Genomic DNA, 27,166 nt, shown 5'->3' on the forward strand with positions numbered 1-27,166 from the left:
ACGGACTGGGGTTAGGAGGTGGATCAGAAGGAGAGGAAGAGAGAGCTGCGCAACGTCATCGCGGTAATCCTTGTCGCGTTCGAGGCCGTTCAAGATACAGCAGTCGCGGTAGTTGGCAAGACTGCAACGATCCGCGAAGTTGTAGGTTAGAGATAGCTTGTACAAGTAGCTAGACGACGACATCGTGAAATCGCGAGGAGCGATGAAGCGTTGAGGAGCAATCGTAGAAAGTTTAATCGACAATTTGTACGCGTGGAACGGTGTCACTGTGTATACAAGGTGTTTCCAAGAGGTACACGTCGTTCGACGGAATCCAATTTACGCGTTCCTCGTGTCTCGCGAAACGCATGCGTGCTACCAAGGTAACCAAGTGCATCTGGCAATAATCGGACGAGCCGTTATAGTTGAACAAACCACGTCGAGGTAGCAGCGCGATCGCATTGTTTTTATGTTTCTCGTGTGTGTACATGCCATGCATATACGCTCTGTGTAAGGCGTATCGCGAGTGTCTCGCGAGTGATCAGCGTTTCTTCCTTCTACGCGTTCGCCGTTTTTCTCGAGTGTTCATACTAAAAGCGAGATTACACCGAGTGCCATCGCGAGACATTGGTTACGTTCGTGGTTCGCAAAGGTGTGGCAGCGTTAAGCCAGTAAGTCTTGGTGTTGGATTTGCGCGGTACCGACCATTGCTGGCTGTTCTCTTCGCTACTTCTTCGATGCGTTCTCCTCCTCCACTTCCTCCCCCTTCTTCTCCTCCACCTCTTCCTTTTCTCTTTTTTCTTCTTTCCTCTTTCTTTCTATTTCTTCTCCAATTTTCTCGGTCCTCCCTATTTCTCTCTTCTTTCTCGCTGTTTCTCCGTCCACAATCAATCTTCCGTATCTTTTCTCCTCTTGCCTTCACGTCACACGCACGCACGCACGCACGCATGCACGCATGCACGAACTCACGCACATATGTGTGCGCGTGCTTCCATACACAGACACTCATCTATCTCTCCTCCCCCCTCCCCCCGTTTCTCTCTCTCTCTCTCTCTCTCTCTCTCTCTCGCGTTGACACATACATACGTACATGAGTAAAACATTCTCCACGAATCTACGCGTCGCATTTTTGCCACGTGTCGAACGATCAAAATGTATTCGTAGTTTAGCAATTAAATGATTTATTGTACGCGATACCAGTCTCTAAGCATAGTTTGTTCGATCTCTCGATCGTTCGATTCGGATCATCCGAAAATCGAATCTTCCATTTTGGGAGATCGAAGGAGTTTTGCCGATGAGAGCGAGTGACCGCTTTCGTGACTTTCGATCTGTTACCGCTACCGCTACCGCCGCTCTTTACCCACCACACGACCACTATCATCGCCACCGCTACTACCACTACTACTGTACCGCCACCACCACTACCACCACTAGTGCCACTATGTCCACTTCCACTACCGCCATCGCCACCACCACCAGCACCACTACCACCACCACCACCACCACCACCATCATCATCATCATCGTTGTCACGGACACTGACACGGGACTTGTTCACGAGCTACAAATACCGACACTAATACCAATACGATTTTCATCGTAACCGCGATTGAACGTCGAGCATGCCGCTCCTCAAACACAGAGTTCGATTTCCGAAATTAAAATCTTCGGAAATGTTTAATCTTTTTCAAAGTCTAGAAAATGATAAATGAAATTAGCATCACTCGGGCCAGCCTGTGTACGTGTGTATGTGTGTCTGTCTCGTTTTTCTCTTTTTCATCAGCTGTTTCTACGTAAACGATTTTCACGATTCGACAAAGAAGTCGTTCCATTCCATGTGATTTTGGCGTGCATACAAACGTTCTTACCTTCTTTTAATTCAACCGAAGGTTATATCTCGGCGCTTCCGCGAGCTAACGTTTTTCGTTTACCATGCCAACACCAATATCTATTCGTTCGGTATTCCTTATCGACGTTACTCGCTATCCTTTCTAGTCTTCGAATTGATTCGGTCGAGTTTAGCGAATGCCGTGTATACATGTCGTGCGTGCGCGCGAGGGTACGCGCACTCGCGAATACAAGTCGATCGATGTGGTTTCTTACATGGACGTTCGGTATATTTATTTAACGATCGTTTCTATCTAAACGAAACGTATACGTTACGCGCCAACTTTAGTATTCCCAACGTTTTCCAGCGAATAGAGAAATTTCGCGACTATTGGTTGTTATGAAACGAAACGGAAGTATGGCCCGACAAAGATGATATCGATCGCCCCCTCGAACGAATTGAGCGCGATCGAAGTTTAGCGCTGACGCAGCCGGTAAGCACGACAACCATTCGAGAGATCGCGATTCACTTCCACGATCGATCGTATCTGGCGAATCTCGAAATTTTGATAAACGAGATCGAGCGTACGCGCGACATGCGATACTCGGTATGCGATACGCGACACGCGACGCGCGACACCACGCACGATACCTACTAGAATAAATCTAATCGAATGAGAAATTTGGATTTCACGTTGACAGTGGTGATCGAGTGGCAAAATCATGGCGTCGCCTGTGTCACGTGGACGCTTCTACTACCGCGTTTACGTTTGAAAAGATCGAAGAAAAACGAGGAACGTTCAGTTTTCGTGATTTTCAATTTCACAGCACATTTCGTTCTCTGACAACTAGGAGACAACGGAAAATTATCAAATCACGATCGTTATAACGTTCGAAATATCTCATTAAGATATAGCGGTTTGAAAGGTTTGGTGTATTGGGTAAAAACAGGGAATGTCCACTCGTTACTGGATCGAAACACGCAATATAACAAGGATTACAAGTACTGTACAGTAATTACTATGTTAGCATTCTTTTTTCGTGATATCTAATCAAAGTATAAACTTCGCTTTATAAACAATACAGTTAAATTTATCGAACATTGCTTCTTTACTACTGGATCAAAAAGATTAAAACTCGATTTTCTGAATAAAGTTATTTCCAGACGATCCTTGTTTTTTCCTCTTACCCTTTAGTTTCTAACTCGACGATCGCGTACGCTCTAGCAAGTTGTATCATAGTTGTTTTTAAGAGAGAGGGAGAGAGAGAGAGAGAGAGAGAAAGGAAAAAAATTGCTTGTTCGCGTTGCAGGAAACGCATGCGACCAAGGCAGAAAAGAGTTACGACGTTGCAGCGTTGACGGTAAATGCAGGGTTCGGTGAATGTTGGAGGAAACAGAATGTCCAGCGAACAAGCGCGAGCAAGCGCCGTCGCGACCAAAGGTAAGTTTTCGACGTAGACACGTATACATTTGAACTGGATTTTCCGGTTCTTAATATCATTTCAACGTTGGAGTGGCAAGAACGGTGATCGATGAATTTCGGATCGGCTCGCGATTTCCGACTCACGATAAACGCGGATAAAGAGAACGAGAAGCGATGCGGTCGAGGTCACCGTCGACGCGACCCGTGATTGTGGTTGTTGGCGATATTCTAGCAGCGTGGGAATCGACGTTCGCAAACTCAGTGCCACGCGATCGAGAAACGATCGCGAAGATAACGACGAGCACAGCCTCCATCGTAACAATAACAGTCATGGTGACGAATACTACGAACGATTCGTCGTCATCGAGTCGATCCCAATGTCTCGACCGTTCTTGCCCCTGACCGTTCTTCTGATCTATTTCGTTGATTTTCAACCGATAGGCGATAGGACCGCGCGCGCGATCCATTCTCTTCGAGACGAAAATTCTCCTCGAATCGGTCGCGAACGTCAAACCATCGTTACAAATGGCCTGTTCGCCGGTCTTACCAGGCGTACCGTGTTTCTCGATTACGAGCGACATCCAGGTAAAATCGATCTTTCGTTTCGCGCGTCGGTGCGAATCGTTTGTATGGGAATCGTAACAGGCTTCGAACGTATCGAACAGCGACGGTAATCGTCAAGTATTATGGTTTCTCGTGCCGCCCATGCATCCTTCGACCATAGAGCCGTCTCGCTTCTTACGGTTGATCGCGAAATCGCTGGCGCGCTCTCAACGTCAACGCGGTAGGTTCATTCATCGTTTGGTATATATTTTCGATCCGTGCCACCCCTTCTCTTCCGCGATCGCACTTGTTGCCATTGAGCGCCGAGACGAGCCGCGTACGTGCGCATAGATCATCGACGCGACACGATGTGACACGATTAGACCAGGCTAGACCAGACCGGAGACGAAACCGAACGAAACGAAACGAAACGAGACCGCGACACAAGCCGAGTACGGTGAAGGGTGGGGTGGGGGGTGCGATGGGCGAGCGAAGCAACGAAAGTCAAAGTCGATACTTTCGAGGAATCACGGTTATTTTAGAGATAGGGGAATTTACTCGCTCGGTACGCGGTTACGCGTAAGAGCGAGAAAAATGGAGGGGTGCAAGATGACGCGCGACGTGGTCCAAGAAAGAACGAGTAAAAATAAATCTCGAAACGCAGCGGGGATCTCTCGATCCGAAATAGATCGTAGATCAGCGACCGTCGTTATCTGTCATTCGCGATCCATGATCTATTATTCGTCGATCGTCGAAGCCACCAGCTGAGCAGAGCGCGACAGAGCGCGCGCCAGTGCTCGTGCGAATGAGAAAGAGAGAGAGAGAGAGAGAGAGAGGGAGAGAGAGAAAGAGCTGGTATAACGTTTGTTGCACGGTTTCTCGAGCTTTCTATTTTTAGACGGCCCGATCGAGCATACGGGCATCGTCAAGGCCGCGCGTTGCGAAACGATTATCGGTGGCACATGTTGCGCCCGCGCTACCAACCGGAACCGAATCGACCCAACCCGACCCGACCCACCCATTCCATCGCGACCCAACTCGTTCCAACCGAATCTCTTCTTCCTCGTTTCTCCGTAATTGTCCGGCCCTGTCTTGACGCGCGTGCAACTTTATCGTTGCGTCGAATCGAATCGAACTTTTTACAACGGTAAAAAACACGACGACCGTGTATCAGTTTGGTAACGAGCCGCTTCTCTTACTTCCTCGGCCGTATTTGTCCGCGAACGGTGACGTTGGGTGTCGAGGTTCTCTGGTGATGATATTTGGTACGTAAGCTATGCGACGGCTCCTCAAATGCGACCAATTTCGTCTGTTGATATGGACGACGGACACCAGTAGCGTCAGAAGGATTCCCATGCATTTCAGCGTCATGATCTTTCGCGTGTCGTGCTCCGAAGACGCCGTCCACATTAGAAACTCTACCACGTCCTTCGCCAATTGCGACTCCGTGGCCGGTGTGCCATCGTCGTACTCGACGATTCCCTCGTAGAACATCTGCGAAAGCGTCGAAAGAAGCAACGGTAGTGGAAAACAAGTATCGATGAGACGAGGCGCGTTCGACTAATCGCGATTTCACCAATGCCGTACTCGTGGCATCATGGTAGATCCACCGGTAAAGTAAACGTTGAAGTATTGGCCTTCGTCCGGAGTTACCCCTGCTGGAGGGTCCATCCATCCGGTTAACAGGGAAAACACGTAATCTAGGCCGCCTCTGCGCGTCAAAATCATGTAAGTTAGATCCGGTGGCAGAGCGCCATAGTTGGCGGCTTTAGCCGCTTCCTCGTTCGGATAAGGAGACGGTATCGCGTCGGACAATATCGCCGGTCTCGTGTAATAGTTGCCTTGATCGTCGGGGCCGTCCTCCACCTGATCGAAAGCGTTCGCTCGGTTACGACTGGTTACGCCGGAACGTACGGTGATCGCGTCGCGCCGCGTCGGTCAACCACCGCGGCGCTCTAGCTCCGATAGAAACCTGGAACTCGGCGGCGATCTGTTTAACCTCTTCCGCCGTGTGCGTTACGTTGACCAGGTCAAGGAAACGAACGAATTGCAGACTGTGACACGCGTGGCACACGGTTCGATAAACCTGCCATCCTCTTCTCAGAGCGGCGTGATCGAACGCCTTGAACGTACCGTTGAACGCCCATGGGTACTTCGGTGGTCTAATCTCTATTCCCCCGAACGCCTTCACCGACGACTCGTTCAGAAAATAAAGAACAACGCCGCAGCTTCCGATCGTGGCTGCGGTAAATCCGAACCACGCCTTTATCCTTTTCCCATCGGACGACCAACGAAATCGATTCTCGCTGTTAAATTTACGACAGGCCGTGGACACGGCTCGACCGACTCTGCCGATTATCGCCATCTTTCTTTCCTCGAATAGACGCGATCGACGCTCGAACGACCTATCGATACTCGTGAATCGCGCTCGTCCGTTGTCGCGCAAGCCATTTGTTCGTGTAACTCGATGCGATACACGATACGTAAAGCGCAACGATGCGAACCACGCTCGTAAAGCGCGGAAATCGATTCGTCGTTCGCGTCGTTCGGCGATCGCAGCCCGTCGTGTTCGACGCGCGGTGCAGGGACGCGAGACGGGTTGGTCGGTTGGTTCGTGAACGTGTAGTTTCTGTCGCGGTTACGCAACACGTAAGCCACGTTACACAACCTTTTACAATAAAGGTGTCGAGTGTATTTCCGCGACGTTATAAATAAACTACTCGGTTATGCTTGGCATTATGCATGCGCGCATATTGCCGAGCTTACGTCGAATCGGACCTACACCCGCTGTCTCGTGCGCAGCAGCTGTGTCGACAGGACGAGCCGCGCAAACAACACAGCTCGTGTTTACACGCGCGATTCTCCTTCATCGTGTTTCTCGAGATTTTTGCCGAAGCAATACGACGCGATCGATCGCGCCGCCGCGTCCAGTCGCTCGACTCTCGTTCGACTCTCGTTCGACTCTCGTTCGAATCTCGTTCGACGGCGGTCGACTTAGCCCCCGGTAATTTCATGTTCGCGTCCTGGCGCATCGTGTCATCGGTAAAAAGGGTTGCGACGCGACCGTCCACGAGATGACGAACGAGCGATAACGTTACGGATGCGATAATCGGCGTGCCGACCGAGGCAGTCTAATAATAGATACCTACGTATCGATCCATCGCCACGACAAACCGTTATTGTCTTTGATATCGTGGTCGAGTCGAAACGCGCGTTAGCGAAAGATTGATTCGTTCGATGGAGAGACGAAAGAGCGTGGTTGTTATCAAAGAGCGTATCGAACCGCGCTATTTATACCAGCGACGCTCGTCGCGCTTCGATACGACGGTATATACGGGCTATACGGCAACGCTTGGATTAACCAACCCGCTAATCGATGCGCTTTGTTTCCGCGCGCGCTAAGCTCGTTTCAGCCGCTTCGCCGCTATCTGCTCACCGTGCGGCCCCTTTTGAAAAACGAATCGCTGTCTAAACGACGGCGGCGGCGACGGTGCGTGCTCGTTTTACGAGCCCAAACGAGGGTAAAAACTAGTCGGCGCACCTTTGTCCAGTTTCGATCTCGTCGGTGGAACGAGGTCGCCAGGGGGGCGCTCGGGCGGTTGCGCGATCGAGTTTGTCGCGGAGTTCGAATCGATCGCGTTCGATCCAAGTTTGCGTCTACATCCGCTCGGCAACGTTGACGACAACGACGACGACAACGATGACGATGACGAGTACGACAACAACGACTACGGCGGCGAACAGCCACGCGTGTAAAATCGTCTTTCGCGTTTATTTTCACCGGCTTCGTTTATTTTTGCTCGGATTGCCGTTTACCAAGGGTGCTGCTGCTTGTGAACGGCGTAGGGGCACGCGTTCGATAACTCGATGTTCGGCGCTGGTTCGGCTAAGTGGACGCGACCAGTCGATCGCGAGGCCAACTGTCACGAGCGTCATTCCGATTGCGCAAAGATCGCAGTTGTGCGCGCACGCGGAGGAAAGGTCGCTTTCACTGCGATGGCTAGCGCGCGAGAAGGAACGCAAAAGACTACGATGATCCATATATTTGGGATCTATTCAAAGACGAGTTTTGGTAGTTTGCCAAATCTATTTTTCCGAGCGAAGGCGGGATCGCTTATTGTGCCCGTGCTAATTTTGTCGCGCCGTAACGCTCTCCATTCCGGAGGTGTGGGTGGTGCTGCTGCTTGCTCGATACTCACTACGAGAGTTTTCAATCGTTTACACGCGGCCAACATTCCCGTCCCCGTCGCCGACCAGTCGCCCTTCAGCCGAGCTTCGTGCATCGATTTTTCCAAAGTCCTCGCATTCACCAGCTACGTACACGCTCGATGATATTCCGCGATCCTCGTGCCTTTCTCCGCGCATCGCGATTCCGATCCAATAGGATTCGATCGTGAAATTCACGTTGAAAAAAAAAAAAAAAGGTTTCATCGGTTGGACAGCCTAACGGAAACGACCGCCGATCGATCGCCATGGCTATTTCTATTTTTATCGCAACAGCTAGTTGCTACGTGAACGGAGGTTACCGCTTCTTCGACGGTTTAGCTTACGCGATAGCAGATTCTGCCGGGCCTCTTAAACTTTGTTCCCGTCGCGTATCTCTCTCGTTGCAGAAAAAACATTCTCTTCTCTCTTCGTCGAGAATTCGTGTTCGCTTGCCTCTGCCCTTCCGTCCGCGAGACGCGCGGTGCAGCGCGTACACCAGCGAGGGTGTATTTTCCAGACGAGAAAATGCTTGCGGCGTCGCGTCGCGCTCACGTAGGAGGCGCCAAAGTTCGTGCACGCGTAAACCTCGTGGAAGGTACTCGCGGAGTTGCAGAAATCAGGAGGGGGTAGTAAACATAACCCAGATTCGTGAACGGTGGCATCTGCCCGAAAGGAAGCGACCAAGTGGGATACAACCGATAACCTAGCTTAATAACGCGTTATAAAAGTAAACGTTGATCCGTGCAAAGGTCATCCCCCATCTATTTATAAGCGGCTCGTCTCTTTTAACTCTTTTTCCAACCTGTCGACCACCTCTCGGTCTCTAATTTCCTGCATACGCGTGTACGTCGCATTTGCATTTTCGCGAGAGAGGCAAAACGCATTCCTAGATCGTGCGCAATTTTTTCTCTTTTCTTTTCTTCTCGTTTCTTTTTTTTTTTTTTTTTCTTTCTTTTTCTTTTCTTTCATTCGTCCAGTAATCTCAGGCGACGGTGACCCAAGACAACGACGGCGACGACGATGGCGACAACGGCGCGATCACGATCGTCGACGTCGCCGTCGCTTTCGTTTCCGATGAGTCAGTTGAAGCATCGCTACAGCCTGTCGGGGTGGCGCCAACGCGTTGGCGGACTTGCTCTGTACGTTTTACGACAGTTTGAAAATACCGACCGGGTGAACCGATATGATCGGCCTTCCGTGTTCGGAATTCCCGGTGTCTCGTGGCGCCGACCGTCTTTTCTCTCGGACCTCTAGATCCTCTAGCAGAGGGCACGCGACACAGCGGCGGCCGAACATAACGCTGGTAACGTTGGCAAGACACCGGCGCAGAGACGAGGGTCACGGTTCACGGCTTTCCTCTTTCTCTATTCCAAACCACTCCGCCTGGTTTGATCACGCGGCTCCTCCTAGTCCCATCCTTTCTTCCTTCCTCGTCTCCTCCGTCGGCTCATCGTCCTCTAGTGGCACGAAAACACGAACGTCGGACGCACAGCGAATATTAATGCGTGTTTTTGCACGTGTAGACGTTTATTTTTGCTCGTATTTTTAGCAGCTGGTATTTTCGAACGGGACCGCCACTATTTTTGTCCTAGCACGCCATACGGCGTATTACCGTCCAGAGACCACCTACGAAGCGAATTCTCTCTCTCTCTCTCTCTCTCTCTTTTTCTCTCTGTTACAATTAGGCGGACGGACGGGTTTCTGTCGCGGACACAAGAACACGCAAGTCCATCTCCTGTCGCTTCGAGAGGTATTCGGTCGTTCCAGTTCAGTTGCAGAGATTCGAGAGGAATCGGGATAATATCGGACCAAGACGTCGCGGCCAGACCACGTACGTTCCGAACGTTCGTATCGATTTAGCTATTTCAAGCGGAAGCTGGTTTACCGTGTAATTGCGACAACACGTAATTAAACCGAGTTACGTGATCCACTACACGAATAAACGTCTCTCAGGTATCGTCGTGTAATTACGATACGCGGCAATGTCGGTTCGGAAACGCGCGTACGTCAACCAGACCGTGAACGTTTTCTCGAAACGAATTCCAAGCGAAATTTGTTTGCCGCGTCGCTATTTTGTTCCGAGAGTACCCACCCACCCACCTACCTACCTACCTATCTACCTACCTACCTACCTATATATCTGGTATCACGCGTATCTCGTACGCGTCTGCATGCGTCGCATAAAAGAAACAGGACGGAAGGCGATTTTCGAGGATGTCGAAGCGAAGGAATCGTGGTCGGTGTTGGACCGTTGGACGCGTAACGAATAGCCTTCTCGTTCGCGTCTACCGCGGTGCTATTTCGAAGGGGTGAAAGGGCCGTAGCTAGGTAAGCCGCTAAAAATAACACCGGTACATCATATCGAGCGGTCGTCTATAAATAGTGGCAAGTGACGAGAGACCCTGGATGGATTGGAGTCACGAGCAGCGCTACCTAGCACGCGCCATCTTTTAGAAAAATTCAAAACACTGCCACTCCTGGCTGTTACCCTCCTTCTCGGTCTCGCTGCCCGTCCAACGCCGTCCACCTCCAACTCGATCGATCGATCGTAAATAACAATGGACGCGGCCATTCATTGACGCGATGTTGCCTGCAAGGTGGAACGAATCGACGAGCAAATCGACCTTACGGGCAATCGATTCTTTTCGCCAACTCGTCGTACAGTCGATGCGAACCGAATGGACGCGAGACGCAAATTCCTGCCGTATCCGAACGATGATCGACGAATTGCGAGAGACGGATTTTCTCGAACGTAACGACCACCGTTCCGCTATCGAGGCTCGTCTCGTTCGATCGATCGATGCGTTCGAGCTTTGGGGTGGAGCGACCAAACGAACGGTACGAGATGATTCAAGAAGGGGGTGACCTTGTCTCCTATTTTCGGAAGATAGATTTCTCGCGACTCTCGCCGGTCTTACCGGACCTGTCTCCCGAAAGTAATCGAAGAAACACGACCAGGTATGAAGATCGACGTTCAACGAACGTTTGGAAAGTCGATCGCACGTGTATCGCCGTTTCCACGCACCACCTGCTAGTGGCGCGAAAATCTGTCGCGCTCGTCTCACAGTCAATAGCTTTCCGTATTTCCGTCTGTATAGATTTCCCGGTGAATCGTTTCGTGGATAGAATCGCGCTAGGCATTCCGGAAAATCTTATACATCACGTAACGGACGATTAAATTGCGTCAGCGGAACGCGATGCATCGAGAATAAATTCCTAATCGCGCGCGTATTTAGAAGCGATACGAGGCGCATCGCTACGCTTTGTCTCGACTCGAGCCATCCATCTGTCCTCCAGCCTTTGAAAATTCAGCGTCGCGATCTATTCCTCGCGTCTAGAACGTTTTGTGTTTACGAGAATGCAAGGAAAAGAAGGGAAGCAGGCGAAAGGAGTAGAAGGAAGGACAGGTCGGCAAAGTTTATCGGGCTGGTCGCTGTGCGACGGAAACGAGCGAAGAACGATGACGAGTGTAAGTTTCGGCGATGGAAGAGCAGTGGCGGAGCGAAGCAACGTGGAAAGGACGAGGGGAGACGGTGAATTTGGCAGGGAGGGAACGGTAACACGGCGGTATAGCAGCGGAGAACAGAGCAACGCGCAAATGCGCTAGGAAGGCGGCAGAAGGGCAGGCGGCGGCGGCTGCTGCTGCTGCTGCTGCTACTGTTAGTGGTATAGAAGCTAGTGGGCGGTAAACTGGAGAGGCACGGAACGAGGCAGTTTTACAATTACGTTGGCGACGCTGTGCGCGCGCTCACGCGAGTAACACAAATGTGGTCTGAACGCAACAATACCGGGTCTCTATAAATAGCCGAGATTCGCGAGTCTCGCGAGGCAGGGCGCTGTCATCGTGTGCGCGCGACACCCTCAGAGAATGCGAGAGAATCGCGAAAGAAACGGTAGCGCGTACCGCGCGCGCAGTTCTCTCTCGTTATCCGTGACATGCGCGCGCGCGCGCTCCAGCAAATCCACGCTCCAGTCTCTACGTTCCGTCGTCGTTCCGAAATTATCGTCGCCGTCGTCGTTGTCATCGTCATCGTTGTCGACGTCGATATCGACATCGCCGTCGTCATCGCCATCGTCACCGTCACCGTCACCGTCACCGTCATCGACGGTGTTTCTATTACCGACGCATCGACTCATTCGCTCGACTCGATGGCCTATCTTCGATAAAACGTAAGCCACTATTTTTCACGTTGTCCGCGTTCATCCGTGTTTTTAAAGTGCCATGCAAGCGAATCAGGTTGCCGTTAAATTCGGGCTACGGTGCTGGCTTTTGTGTTCGTTTGGTGCAAAGAGTGACAATAGTGCGCGCGATGCCGCTGCAGCCAGCCGATTAAACGCACGAGACTACGTGGTGAACGTTCATCGGAAGAGCGACGATAAATTCGTTCGAGAGAAAAGTGCATTTTAGCAACGCGTGATCGCCAACGTACGCTTTCTTTTCTTTTCTCGTCCTATGTATTTCTCTTTTGCCGCCGCTTCTCTTTCTCCGCATCGTCCTTTCGATCGTCTCCCCTCTGGCTTCTCCGCGTTTCGTTTTTTGTCACACGATCGTTGGTAAACGGTTTCGACGCGTGTCACGAAACGATCGACGCTGTTTCATCGGAACTCGGCCTAAAAATCCGATGCCGAAATTCGAAAGTTTCGCGTTTCACGCAAAGTTCTCTGCTCTTTGCTCTCTGTCGCGTATTTTCCATTGCTGTCCACTTGGTCTGCGTTGATCGTTTCGAACGCTTCGTAGTAAAATCCCGTCGAGGGATTTCCAGCTTGTATCCTGTATCGCGATTCAAAGTCCATTTCCAAATCGACCGACACCTGTTGTGCCTAGCTTGTAACGACGCGAGCGACTAGCATCGCTCCCGTAACTTTCTGTTGTCCCGTTGGCTGCTTTCTCTCTGTCTCTTTCTCTCTCCGTCCGCTCCCCTCCCCCGTCCTTCGTCTCTCCGCCGTTTCTCCCCTATTTACTCGGTTTTCTCGGGTTTTTGTGCGTTTCAAAACGAAAGGCAACGCTGCCGCGATCGACGTTCGTCAGTTCCATTGAAAGTGTTATCGTTTCTTCCGCGCGAGTCCTCGTTACTTGATGCTCGCTTTGCCGTCACTCGTGTTTCGTACCGTCCACGCGATATCGAACGGAAATGTCTCCGAGAGGGAAAAAAAGGAGGGAAAGACAAAGAACCAACGCGTCCGTGCACGAGCATGTGTACCGTAATTGAAATTATAGAGAGAGAGAGAGAGAGAGAGATAGAGAGAGAAGAGAAAGACGTTGAACTAGTTTTTAGAGTTTTCAGTTTTCAGACCTCTTTCGAATATCGTTCGCGTCACAGCTAGAGGCAACGGGAGAACGAACTCCCAGCGTAACGATGCGGACGAACAAGGAGAATCGCGTTTGTTCTTGTTCGCGAGACTCGTCGACACCGCGTCGCGCGTTAGCACGCATGTGCGCCGCGCGGACACGATTCATCGTTTTTCCACTGACATTTGCGGGAGATCGCGGGCGAAAGCGAGCGCGCGCGCGTTTCCTGGCTTCAACGGCGCGTTTTTCTGCGTTTCTTTTTCACTTGATTTCCAGTGTATATTGACGCGACACGAAATCGCGCAACACGGATCTCGAAGAAAACGACCGTAAACGAGCGTTTACGCGCGAGGAACGAAACGACGGTTACCGGCATCGGACGAATTTTTGGAAACGCGCGTACGACGGTCTCGAAATGAATCGAGCGGCCGGGATTCGCGAACCCGTCGCAACAAAGAGCAGAAACTGAAACACGCTTGACGTCACTGCGAATCATTCTCGCCACTTAGACGAAGTCACGAGTTCAATTTAGAACGCGAACGAGCCAGTACCGTGGACCCGATTCGCCGTTTCGTTTTGAAACCTGTGAAACGTCGTTGCGATCTTTTACGCGATCGCGTGTTACGCGCGTCTAACGGAAACGAAAGAGAAACGAGGCAGGGGAACGTGGCGAACGAGACATCGATCCGTTCGCGTTACCAAACACTTTTTTCGAGAAATAAGCAATCGAAATAACACGGACAGAGATAGCGAGTCTAATTCTATCGTCGGTCTGTGACCACCGCCGAGTCGATTCGCCTTGTTCCGATATCGCTTTCATTACGGGGTCATTGGTCTTCCTTCCTCTTGCTTGGTCTTTCGCCTCGAGGAAATACGTAGCACATACATACGAGTCGTACACGCCCACGCGGTCGCACTCGTACGATCGCGTTGTCTCGCGTCGCGTCGTTCAGCGTCGCCTGCTTTTAGCTCCTAGTAGATCCTGCCCTCTTCTGTTCTCTTCAACCTGTTGAAACCGCGATCCTTCGGGTCTCTTTTTCCTTCTTCTTCCTTTTTCTTAGCTTTGTTGGCCGTTTTAATAGAAAATACACGCAACCGCGCGCATAGAAGACAAGAAAGAAGGAAAAGAGAAGTTGGAGCGTAACCGAGGAGCGAATAATTACGAGGATGGCAGAGATCGATCGAGCGCGTCGACATCCTGTCGAACAGAGTTAGCGCCGGCAGCCATTCGATTTACGGCGGTACGTAACAAACGCCAGTTCGTGCGGAATCTTGAATTTTACTCGCGACGCAAGATACCGGACGTTTTTCGACGCTTCGAGCGGTCGAGTATTTTATCGTCGAGTGGGTCGTGTAAATCGAAGGGCACGGGACGATCGTTAGGTCGTTTCCAAGGTGCTGAAAACGTGGTGCGTGCGTGGCGTCGTTTCGATCACCGCGTTCGATGCGATTCGATCGACGCTTGAATCGCGTTAACGCGCGTCGCCTGGCGCAACGCGTACGATAGGCTGTCGCGCTTCCACTTTACGCGTCGGACGAAGAATAGAGTTACGCGAAACAATCGGCTACGTATTACGGAGTCTGCGACACGTTGGAAGGAAAAGTGACGCGGACCAGACATAATTCGAACGTTGGTCGAAAGGAGAACGTAGGGACGAACGGAGAAAGTTGCGTGTGTGCGTGCGTGTGGGCGAGCAGCGGAGCGGCGGAGGAGAAAGGGGAGGCGCGTGTACCGTCGCGTTTAGTAGGTGCGTATATAAATGTCATCCTATATATAGCGAACGTTCGTCTAATCTTAGCTAGTCGGCCACCGGCCAGGAACACGAGTAAAAACTTACTTTGACTCTCTTTGCTCTCGGCCTCCTGTCCCGCTCGCACCGACCCCCATCCCTTTGGCGAACCAACGGCACGCAACGCGGCGCACTCCAATTTCCGCTCGAGCTCGCCTTTTCTCCCACGCGTTTACGCCTCGGTCCTCGTCCGATTCGCCGGCGATCTCAATTTATCGAGCGCTGCTCGGTCGGCCGACGTCCGATCGAACGCAAGACGGAGACCGAGTCGCTCTAAACTACCAAAGCATCGGCAAAATACGAACCACCGCCTGCGCGCTGGTCTCGCCGAACCGACCGCGGTCACCTTTTCCTCTCTTTATACACCAGCTACTCTCGACTGACCTACACACCGACATTCGCTCGCTAATAATAACGGTACATCGCGGCGAGGCGTCGATACCACGATTCCTCTTCTTCGTCCCGTCCGTTTTCTTCGCTTCGCTCTTCTGTCCCTTTTTTTGTCGTAAAATCACGACCACCGTCGTCTCGATCGTAGACGAACGGCGCCTACGAAATGTACGAAGCGCGAAAGCTAAACGTCGCCAAACGAGCAAACGTTATCGAAACGCGTATATCGCGATCGATGGCAATTACTTTGACCGATACGATGCAGCTGTGTTCGCGTCGGCCGACCGTATCACACAGGCGACGGAGGCTGGTCGGCGAATTAATAAATTTGAAACGTTCTCCTTTCGAACGACCACGATTGCGACACAGGAGCGCTTCCGCTAAGCGAATCGACCGATTTAACGAAGAATTTTGGCAGAGCGGATGGCACGCAGCGAGGTTCGTGTAAATACGCGGAAATACGTGGAAATACGAGCTCGCGTTGGAAGGGACGGCGATCGCAATTGCGGTCGGTACCTTTCGGCTGTGGCAACAGAAACACGAAGGAAAGAAAGGTGAACAGCGGAGCGAGCCTGTGGAGGAACGGCCCTCCTCCGCGATTAACCTTGGACTTGACTCGAAGGAATTCTCGCAGCGTACAGTGACCTCTGCTCGCCCGCTAACTCGACGCTCGTCGTCTCGACTCGGTTGGTTCGCACTCGCGCCGCGCTCATCTTCGCTCTGTTTTCGCTCTGTTTCCATCCGATTCCGAAATCCGCTGGAATTCGTACGTTCGCTTGTTTACGCGCACACGCTCCACCGTACATCGATCCTATTTCAACGTACGTACGTACGTACGGACGGACGTACGGACGTACGTTCGAGCTAGCAAGCAGCGCGAGCAATTTATTTAGTTATTTATTTATTTATTTATTTATTCGTTTCGTACACGGGAAGTAAAATCCCATTAGAGTACAAAGAATCGTGTGTAAAGAGAACGCGAATGGAATACGAACATAAATTTTCTTATATTTCTCCCTATACGTATTTATGTTGTTGCCGCTTCGGCGTTCTATCGCGTTACACGCGATTCTTTGTACTCTAATGGGATTTTACTTCCCGTATATCAGACGAATAAATTAAATTAATTGAGTCGAGAAGAAAAGGAGTAAGGAAACAAAGCAAGTCGGAAGATGCGAGAGGCTAGCGGAAAAGGAACGAAGAAGGGGAGAAATTGTAGAAGAGGAAGAAAGGAAGGAACGCGCGCGCGTTACAGAACTGTGAAAATTTAGCAGAAAAAGAGAGCCAGAAGAAAAGCCAGAAAAGTCGACGATCGTCGATCTAACATCGCTAAACGTTTGCATTTTGCCTTGTTTCAGAAGACGTGGGTTACAGGAGCGTTGAGATCGCGTCCGCGTTTACGCATCTACCGCAGAAAGGTAAGCACGGGAGAAGCGGACGAAGCGATCGCGATTCGTCGTACGTATTCGTGGACGTTCGAGCGGAGACGCGACTCGAAACTCGCGGTCTAGAAAGATCGCCGCGAATCGAGATCGCGCCGAGACGATAAAAACGAAACGTCGGGTCGCGATGTCCGAACCGGCGGATCGCTTCGAACGTCGAAAACGTTCGACGAGACATCGACGCTGGATCGAAACTCGATCGAACGTAAGAAGAGAACGAGAAGATACTTTTCGCGCGCGACGCTTCCAAAAATAAACACGCTATCGAGATTCCGAGACCGAGCGACGACGGACCGTTCGACGACGAAGCTCGTCGCGGTGTCCGTTTCCGCGCAGGAAACCAGACACGTTGTTGTCGCTGTCGCCTTCTTTCCATTCTCGTTATTCTCGTCTCAGCGTCGATGTTGTGTCGGTAGCGCTTCTTCGCACGATCGTCGATTACTTTGAAAGTGGAGCTCCGCGACGCGAAACACCGCGCGTCGTCCATGCGTGCGTGTATATATGTGTATACGTGCACAGAGATGGCCCGGGATACGCCAGGCTCGCCAATGTCCAGACCGAGAGACCTGGTCGGCGGAGTTGGTGCTACGACCACCTTGACATCGGGCGGCTATCACGCTGGTTCCGGCGATCCAGCGAGCCTGCATGGTCACGTGCTGCAGCAGAAGATACTCGAGGTAACGTAATCGATTCTCGTTCGTGGTTGCACGATTGCACGCGCGTCACGATCCCGCTTTCCTCCTATCCCTCTCTTCGTTGCCACCGTTTAATGGCGGTTGACGCGCGAACGCGATCGACGCACAGGTTCGAACATACTCGTAATTGCCCCTGGCCGCGTCGTCGGCAGACTCGAGACCGGAGAAGATAAAGTTTCTGTCGAAGCGAAACGAGCGGTGACCAGCGACGTTGCACGGCTATGAAAAAGAATTTCGTTCGCACCGTTACCCCGTACGGGTAGCGGCGCGCGCATCTATGCGCGTACACGCGGTGTTCTCGATTCGAATCTCGAATCTGTGCGTCGCGCCACCAAGACGAATCTGGAAATCGTTTCGAGCGTTACTCTGGACGCGTCGGTTGTGCTTTCAGCTACAGCAGCATCATCAACTTCAGCAACAAATACTGCGGCAACAGTACCAAGCCCAGGAGCGACAGTTGGCCGAGTTACACGAGCAACAGATGCACCAGCTAAAGGTAAGTCGCGTTCGTCGCGGCGCGTCGCGTAACGTTCGTTCGTTCGTTCGTTCGTTCGATAGCGCGTGTCACCTCCTCGTCAATTTCGTTTCTCGGTCACCGTTCCGTGCGGTTCTTTCTCTCTGGAGGGTGACGAACCACGCCATCACCCTCCCGAGTATCGAACCACCGTCGTCCAAGATCCATTGTCTTCGAACCGTCTCCGAGTCGAAAGTCCAGCGGAACCTTCCTATTCCCCGTAAACTCGATCGATGCGCGACGCGTCTCTATCGCGACGTACTCGAAAACGAGAGAAAGAGAAAGAGAAAGAGGGAGAGGGAGCCTAGACTGGCGGCGAGCGATGAAATTCCGCGCGTCGTACCTCGATGGGACGAGAAGTCGTAAATCGCGACGGATGAAAGATCGTCGAGTCCTTGGAGATTCGACTTTCGTCGTGTTCTCTGCTCCCCTTTCCTCTCCTCTCCTCTCTTCTCCTCTCTTCTCCTCTCCTGTGCCATTTGCCCGCTGTGTCTTCCCCCTGTCGTTTCTCGCTTCCACTTTCACCCTTCTTGCGGTAAAATTATCGTTGGACGTTGCTCGCACTCTCCCCTCTCGCCCCCTCCCCCCCTCTCTCTCTCTCTATCTATCTGTATCTCTATCTCTTTTTCTTGAATGGACGATATCGGCCGTTACCGTCAATGTCCAGCACACCGTGGTCGTGTAACGCGTACTACCCGTCCGTCATATTATCGATCGAAACGAGGCGTCTTTTCGCTCGTGTTTTTTCTTCCTTTTTTTTTTTTTTCTTTCTTTCTCTTTTTGTCGTAGCTCTGGGAGCAGCAAAAACAGCTGGAAGAGCAGAGGAGAGAAAAAGAGAGACTCGAAGCACTGAGGAAGAAGGATAAACACGACCACAGTGCGATCGCTTCGACGGAGGTGAAGCAACGACTTCAGGTACTTGAATGGCGTGCAGGGCTCGGTCGTATCGGGCCGAACCCGTCCGCATGGGTAGAGAGAGGATTTTCGTCGTGGAAGGGACGCGAAGAGGCTAAGTGATAGGCGAGATAAAAGGGAGCAGAAGAAGGTAGGACGGGCGGGGGGGTGGGGGTGGGGGTGGGGGTTTCTAGATCAAAGAGAAGAAGGAACGTTAGACGAGACGGCAGGCTGAGAGGGCTTGGGAGATACGATTCGATCTAAAGCGTAACGTCGCTAGATTCTCGTCGGTTTGTCGTTTGATAGTAGCGATGAATCGATGACGAGGGATGGTATGCGTAGAAGAGGGAAGGGGGAATGTTGCGCGCGAGTGTTCGCTGAGAGGGGAACCTTACGATTTCAGAGCTTCCTCGTGAACAAGAAGCAAAGGGAGGCCGCGGCCGCTGCGAACGGGGCCGTACCTGGTACACCCGGATACAGAAGCTGGTGAGAATTTTTTCGAGACTGACGATTCTCGCGAGCGGGTTCACCCGCCGCCCTCGATCTCGTTGTCGTCGATCCTCCTCGAGTACATCCTCTCGCGATATTTCACGCTTTCCGCCTATAACCCGTTCGCTTGCTCGCCCGCAATTTCGCTTTCTTCCTGGTCGCTGTACCGTGTGCACTTTCGTTCTCTCTTTCTTCTCTTCTTCTCCGCATCCCAGTTCCGCTTCCCCAGTTCCGTTTCCTCAGTTCCGTTGTTTCTATCTTCGCCACGCTTTTCGACGATACCGCGCTATACACACACACACCACCCACCCACCCACCTACCCAAGCCGCCAAGGATGCCGCAGGGGGTGTACTCGAGTAACGGAGCTCGAGTCGAAGAGCCGAGCGATACGATTCGATGGAACACGGTCGATCGCTCGATCGCTCGATCCACCGAGCGAACGACACTGGAATCGATTGAACAAGAAGCCGCGAATTTGTTGGTCAGGTTGCAACCGCAATCGGCGGAATCGGCGGGCGCGGCGAACGCTTCGCATCCCTACCGGATGCCACAGATGCTGCAAGAAAAGTTCGCCGATGATTTTCCTCTTCGGAAAACAGGTACGTACGCGCGACCACGCGCCGATACACGTTGTTATACTATAAATTCCCGTGTTGTCGAGTGATAAGCATATTTGGTGGAAGGTAGTCTCTTTCTATGTGTGCCTATGTACGATAGTAGAATGCCTCAACTAAAGCATGGTTTTTTGCGACGCCCCCCGCCCCCCGCCCCCACCCCGTCTCGATCATCTGGCCCGTCGACAAACGCACGAGCAAACGGACGAACACGCACGCACGCAAAGAGATACACACGACGGAGGCAAAGACGAACGGACGGACAGACGGACGAACGGACGGACGGACGGACGGAAAGGCAGAGAGACACCGTAGCCCCTTCATCCGATCGACGACCATCCTCCGTTGTCCCGATCGCGAGCTTGTCGACGATCGACGATCCGACGAGCGATCGTGGAAAACAGCAAAGATAATAGCGCGCTACGGATATTCGTAGACGTGTAATTTATTGGGTTATCGGATGGATCGCGTGGACACGCTCGCACGTCGCGTCGTTTCGCGTCCTTCCTTCTCTCGTTCCTCGTTCCACGCGATCGCCCGACGCTCCTCGATGTCCGCTCCCCGAACCCTGTGCCATCGTTTTACACTACTCTCCGGCCCGATACGACGACGACCAACAACTAACCCTGGCTAAAATTGGCCAGCCTCGGAGCCGAACCTGCTGAAGGTGCGACTAAAGCAACGCGTGGAGAGGAACATGGCCGCGTCGAGAAATTCACCCCTGATGGCACGCCGGAAGGATCGCCTGCTGTCGCACCTCAAGCGGAAATCACTGCTAGCAAGTACGTCCTTCGATCGAGCTTAATCGAAATTCGTTCGATTAATCGTCGAGTTATCGACTCTTCCTTGCGTGAGCATTAGCAAACAATTCGTTGCACCCGTGTTTTCGATTAATCGATCGTTGATTTTTGCCTTTTTGCCAGTGTCCAGTAACAGCATGTCGACAACAAACGTTTACCGATTAACATTACGTTTCCGAGACCGAGTCTCCTCTCGTTTCGCCTCGGCGTCGCATCCCCGGTTCGCGCAGGCTCGCGTCCTGCGAACGTGGAAAACGCGAACCGAAGGCGAAACGACGGGCGCGATGCGTCCCTTTTTCTCGCGAAGGAATTCGGGACAGTAGCAGCGGCACGCTACGGGTCTGAGATAGGCCGAGCGGGGACAGGTTGCTCGTTCGCTTTCCCGAATTCCAGTCTCTCGTACGCGACGAGTTGCAGGCAAACCTCGCCACGCTCGTCGCCGCTCGCTCATCGAACGCTTTCCAGATTCTAGCAGTAATCCGGAATCTGGGCCTAATTCACCACCGACCGTAAACAATTCTCAAGCGAGCCCCACCGCGGCAGCCAACGCAGCGGCAGCCATCCAAGAAGTGAGTATACGCGAACACGCGTTGGAAGACTCTTCCTTTCTTTCTTTCTCGTTCGTTCGTTCGCAGGAGACGGAAAACACCGGCTACGGAGGTCCATTGACCAGCAGCAGTCAGCAAGGTAGCCTGTCGGATCTGTCGTTGTTCAGTTCACCGTCCATGCCCAACATCTCGCTGGGACGACCTCACGTTCCATCCGGTTCCAGTACGGTGAGTGTTTTAGCCGCCGATCCTACAACGTGATCGTCGATCGCTCTCTAAAGGACAACGCGTGGCTGGTTTTCGCGTGTCTATTCGCAGACCGGTACGAAATTGGCCACCGTCTCGGAGGCAGAGGTACGCGCGGCGTTCACCGCGCGACTAGGGATGCCGCTCACCGGACAAATGTTGCCCGGCACCTTGCCTTTCTATCCATCGTTGACGGTGATCGAAGGAGGAGACGCCACGTCGAGCGGCGGTTACGTTCACAAACAGATGCAGAATATGGAACACCCGTCGATAACGAACCGGCAACACCCGTCTGCGGTTTACGGCACCGCGACCGCCACGGCTCCCATCACCGACACGCAAGTAGCGCATGCGAGGCTGCAAAAGGCTGGTCACCGGCCTTTAGGTAGTATGTTCTCTCTTCTTTGCTAGCAGCCGATTTTTACAGCGCGCGTGCCATCATCGTTCGCGCACTGCCCACGATTCTCTCTCGCCCTGCGATCACCAGTCGTGTCAGATTTCCGGGAAGAGATCCGGACGGAATCGTAACGGCCGACGCCGAACAACTGGCACGCGCGAACGATTCTCATTGGCACCGGTGAGATCCCAAGGTGGAATCGCCGCGCGCCTCCTGAAAATTTCCAGCTTGTGGCATCCGATTCACGCGTCCCTTGGTCGCGCTCCGTTCCCTTCCCACAGGTAGGACTCAGTCGGCGCCTCTGCCGTTGGGCCATCCGATGCTGCAAGGTGGCATCATGGCGCCGCAGACCCATTACGAGGAGTACCTGGCCGAGAAGCAACTGCACGATCAGCAGCAGGCGCACAACTACCTCAAACAGCAGATTCGTCAAACGGTGTTGACGCGTGTCGGATCTCGGGGACAGGCGAATCAGCTGGACGAAGCACCGGAGAACGACGAGTCCGCCGAGGTGATAGATCTTACCGGAGGCAAGAAAGATTTGTCGGAGGAGAGCGAGATCTCGAAACAGCAACGGGATCGCGAACAGTTTCTTCAGCAGCAGAGAGATCTGATGATGAGACACACCTTGCAAATATCCAACGAGTCGTCGACGGCCTACGGCGGAAGCGGTACCGGTGGCGGCAGCAGGAGCAGTCAGCCGAGTGCCAGACCGCTGTCCAGAGCGCTGTCCAGCCCGTTGGTTCACTTGAGTAAGCTGACCGCCCGCGATTCCTTTACCTTTGCTCGCCTTTAGGCGGCCGCGTTACCTCGTTCGTCGAACGGCCACCACCATCGTACGCTGTTCCACGCTCTCTCTTTGTGTCTGCTTAGCGCGCGACGCAGGTCCTCAGGGAAGCCAAGCCACCACCGGTGATCTGTTCGCGCGCGCTTCTTCCCATCGATCCACTACCGGTTTGGCCTACGATCCGTTGATGTTGAAGCACGCCTGTGTCTGCGGCGAAACGGTTCGTGGTCATCCCGAGCACGGAGGCAGGTTGCAGAGCGTCTGGGCACGGCTGTCGGAGACAGGACTGCTACAGCGTTGCGACCGAATACGTTCGCGCAAAGCCACCCTCGAGGAGATTCAAACGTGTCACAGCGAAGCTCACGCTCTTCTCTTTGGTGAGTGCCGCTGCGCCGTCACGCGTCTCCCATACGCGACGCTCGGTTCTCTTCCTCGTTTCCTCGTTTCCTCGTTCCATCCTTCAGCCCCGCTTTTGACCCGCGCTCCCCTCTCTGCCACTTTCTGCCGCCGCCTTCCTACGCCGTAAACGTAAAGTAAAGTAAAGTAAAACGTGCTGTCGCGCGCAGGAACGAATCCGATGAACCGACAAAAGCTGGACGTATCGAAGCTCTCTCAACTTCCGATCAAGAGTTTCGTGCGGCTGCCCTGCGGCGGAGTAGGCGTCGATTCCGACACCACGTGGAACGAACTGAATACCGCGCCGGCCGCCCGGATGGCTGTCGGTTGCGTCGTCGATCTGGCCTTTAAAACCGCCATGGCTGACATTAAGAACGGTTTCGCCGTCGTACGACCGCCCGGACATCACGCCGAAACCAACCAGGCCATGGGTTTCTGCTTCTTCAATTCGGTCGCGATCGCTGCTCGATTGCTTCAGCAGAAGCTCGATATTAGGAAAATCTTGATCCTGGATTGGGTAAGAGCCAAACCTATAGCCTCCTTTCTCTTTCTCGTTTCTCTCGTCGGTTTTCCTCCGTTCGCGTCGCTGCTCGTCGCCCTGTATTGCGATCGCGACGATCGGGAACTCGCGCTCGGGATACGCGGTCAGTAGTCCGCTGGACGAGAATCGTCGACTCGACCGGTTTACCTTCTGTTTAGGATGTCCATCATGGGAACGGCACGCAGCAAATGTTCTACGACGACCCACGGGTGCTGTACATGTCGATACACAGGCACGACGAAGGTAACTTCTTTCCAGGAACCGGTGGACCGACCGAGTGCGGGGCTGGCGAGGGTCTGGGCTACAACGTGAACGTAGCCTGGTCCGGTGGGCTGAATCCTCCGATGGGTGACGCGGAATATCTAGCCGCGTTTCGTACGATCGTCATGCCGATCGCCAAGGCGTTCGATCCCAGCATCGTCCTCGTCTCGGCAGGATTCGACGCCGCCGTTGGCCATCCCGCGCCCCTCGGAGGCTACAAAGTTAGCCCCGCTTGCTTCGGCAAGATGACGCAACAGTTGCTCGGACTGGCGAACGGTAAGGTTGTTCTCGCTCTCGAAGGTGGTTACGATTTGGCCGCGATTTGCGACTCCGCCCAAGAATGCGTTCGGGCTCTGCTCGGGGACGAACCTACTCAACTTCGGGAAGAGGAATTGACGAGGATACCTTGTCAAAACGCGGTCGACACGCTGCAAAAGACGATCGCCGTGCAGGTACGATCATCTTCCGCTTGGCGACTCTCTCTCCTATTTATTCCTTCTTCCTTCCTTCCTTCTTCTCGTTGCTTTCGATCTCTAGTCGAGCGTTTCTTTTATCTTTTTTTCTGTCGTTTGACACGCAGATGTCTCATTGGCCTTGCGTCAAGCTGAACGCGCACACGGTGTCGATGAGCGCGATCGAAGCTGGACAGAAAGAGCGCGACGAAACCGAGACGGTCTCCGCGATGGCCTCTCTGTCGATGCAGCAGCCTACCAATTTAACGTAAATCTATCTATCTGATCGGCGGTATGCTCGTCTTCTGTTTTTCCGCCGATTGCTTACAGCCATTCCTGTTTCAGGACTACCCCAGAACATTCCCGAGAAGTTTCCGAGGAGCCAATGGAACAGGATGACGCCAAATGAAGAAAGACGCGAAGCTGCTCGTCGATCGTGTTTCGAAATAGTCACGAGGCTATCGTTGCGTTCGCATCGCTTCTTTATAAAATATGAGCGACGACCGACACGAAGCCGCTGTGAGCTGTGAGTTGGCAGCTGCTGCTGACGCCGCAGCCGGTCGCCGCCACTGTCATCGTTGCCGTTCACACCGACATAGGTGTCGCCAACGCGCTGTATTATCGTACGATCAACGATAAAAAAGCGAGCCTTTTTCGCTGCACCTCTTCCGCTTCGCTGTCGCACGTTGTTTGTCTAGCGTAGCTTGACGGAGCTGAAATCGCGGAGATCGGGCGAAACTAGCTTCTCGACTAAATCTAAAAGACAGTAGGTTTAAGTGTTTTCTACGCTTTCGCGTAAAGTTGCCCTAGAAACGCGCGATAGCGCGCGTTCACACGGCCTCGCCTTACCCATCCAGATTTCACGTTTAATTCGTCGATCGTACACTTTCCGCGAGATCGCGGCGTTAAAATGTTACGAGAGTTTTTGAAAACGGCCCCAGGAAGGGGCCGAGGCGAATCGAGGAGGAGTCGCGGTACAAAAAGAAAGAGAAAAAAAGAAAAAATGGAAAACAGCGCGTTTTAAAACGATGCATCGAGGGCAGGGGACGGAAACGACGACGTTCGCGGTGGCGAAAGCAGACACGAGGTGCGCAGCGATGTCACGCGGAAAAACGAAACGATTCGTTCTGTGTTTTCATCGTAAGACGGCGTTTCGTTTCGGGGGTCGTCTTTCTTCGAGCGGCATAGCACGATATTTGGTTGTCTTTTTTGTCGCGAACAAAGGCTGGTGTGATTTTTGTGATATTTTGTAAAAAGCAGAAATTTCATGAAGCATATAGTTAATTGAAGATGTACAAGCGTACGCGAGACTGTGTGTGTAACGTTGTTATACTTACGATTAGAACGGAAGAATGCATGCGTCCGTGTGTGTGCGCGTGTAGCTATGCGTAGATGCGTGTAAGGAAAAGGAGAAAGAGAATATATGTAATCGAAATAGGAGCATTTATTTTTGTGCCGTGCATTTTACGAGAACACGGAGAATGCGAGCGAATCTATCGATCGATCATTTTCGCGAATCCATACGTTCTATGTAACGTTACGTACGGTTTAGCGTGACAAACATTGTATCGCGCGGATCAAAGATTTTAGCACGCAGACTCTTGTGTAGTATGCGCGAGATAAAGAAAAGCGCGTATGCGCGCGTCGAGTACAAGAAATACATGTGTATATTGGATGTTATGTGTCCGCAAGAATCTCAAGTGTTCGTCGTGTATCGTCCCATATTTTTACCAAAAATTTCGAAAATATCGAGCGCGAAACGTTCTTTTCGGTCGATTCGTGTCGCCAATTCCCACCTTCCTATGTCTCGTGCTTTCCCCGTGTTTTACGGCCCTGGAGCCCGTTTCTTTTCCCGCCTTCGTTGTCGGTCTCCTTTTTTTCCTCGTCCTGCCCGTTCGCTCGTAAACCTCGTCTCCGCGATTTGCACCGTTTATATCAATTTCGTTTCCCTTTGTTCAAAGTTGCGCGTTATCTCGTTCCACACCCACCCACTCTCTCCCCTTTATATCTGTCTCGTGCGATCACTGTTCGATCGCCAACATGGAGGCGACCGTTTCTCTACTCTATATCAACTTCGACTCGATTCGACCGAACTCGATTCGTTCGACTATCGATTCCGGGATCGTGTATGGCGATCGTCGTAACGGAACTTGTTGTTGACATTTTTGCGAGAATTTTATTTGTTTCGGCCAAAGGGACTTGCAACATTCCGGTATCGTTCGTAGAAAATCGATACAAGTTAGATGTAAATCGTTGATAATTCGCATCGAAAGCTGATTCTAATAAATGAACAAGAAATAAGAAATCGAACTCGCAGAGTATAAGAACGAAAATGGAAAAAAAAGTGTTACAATTACGTTACTGCACGTGTACGAATATGTCCATATTGCGTAAGCTTAAATGTATTAGTCATACATTTTTTATGTATATATAAATGTACCTCGTAAAGTAATTTTAAATAAAAACTATAGTCATTGTGTTACGCATACATTAACGACGGTACGTGCTTCACGGTATACTGTCCTGGCTGATAGAAAACTACGTTCCGTTTGAAAGAATGAATTATTAACTCATCGAATACCATCGCTTGTAATTATTGCTTGTCAAACTAAAATCTCTGTAAAGATACGCGTGAACGCG

The 27,166-nt window shown here is 52.1% G+C and overlaps 1 protein-coding gene across 14 annotated transcripts; it reads left to right on the plus strand.

The window, feature by feature from the left end:
* The first annotated feature begins 109 nt into the window (after positions 1-109).
* On the plus strand, positions 110-27,014 carry LOC126863840 (histone deacetylase 5). Of its 14 annotated transcripts, none has more exons than XM_050614447.1 (19): positions 111-650; positions 3,118-3,248; positions 9,665-9,810; positions 16,808-16,867; positions 17,411-17,568; positions 17,978-18,082; positions 18,890-19,015; positions 19,398-19,480; positions 19,971-20,083; positions 20,743-20,880; positions 21,364-21,467; positions 21,534-21,674; positions 21,765-22,080; positions 22,371-22,841; positions 22,963-23,253; positions 23,443-23,789; positions 23,972-24,526; positions 24,655-24,794; positions 24,872-27,014. In XM_050614447.1, the coding sequence occupies exons 1-19, from the start codon at positions 468-470 to the stop codon at positions 24,933-24,935; spliced, it is 3,672 nt and encodes a 1,223-aa protein (XP_050470404.1). In that variant the 5' UTR covers positions 111-467; the 3' UTR covers positions 24,936-27,014. The 14 variants fall into 14 exon arrangements, with proteins under 14 accessions (XP_050470408.1, XP_050470407.1, XP_050470410.1 ...); XM_050614448.1 differs by having other exon boundaries at positions 21,765-22,077; XM_050614449.1 differs by having other exon boundaries at positions 16,811-16,867.
* Positions 27,015-27,166: the final 152 nt, after the last annotated feature.

Source organism: Bombus huntii, chromosome 3 (assembly GCF_024542735.1).
Source record: "Bombus huntii isolate Logan2020A chromosome 3, iyBomHunt1.1, whole genome shotgun sequence".
NCBI lineage: Eukaryota > Metazoa > Arthropoda > Insecta > Hymenoptera > Apidae > Bombus > Bombus huntii.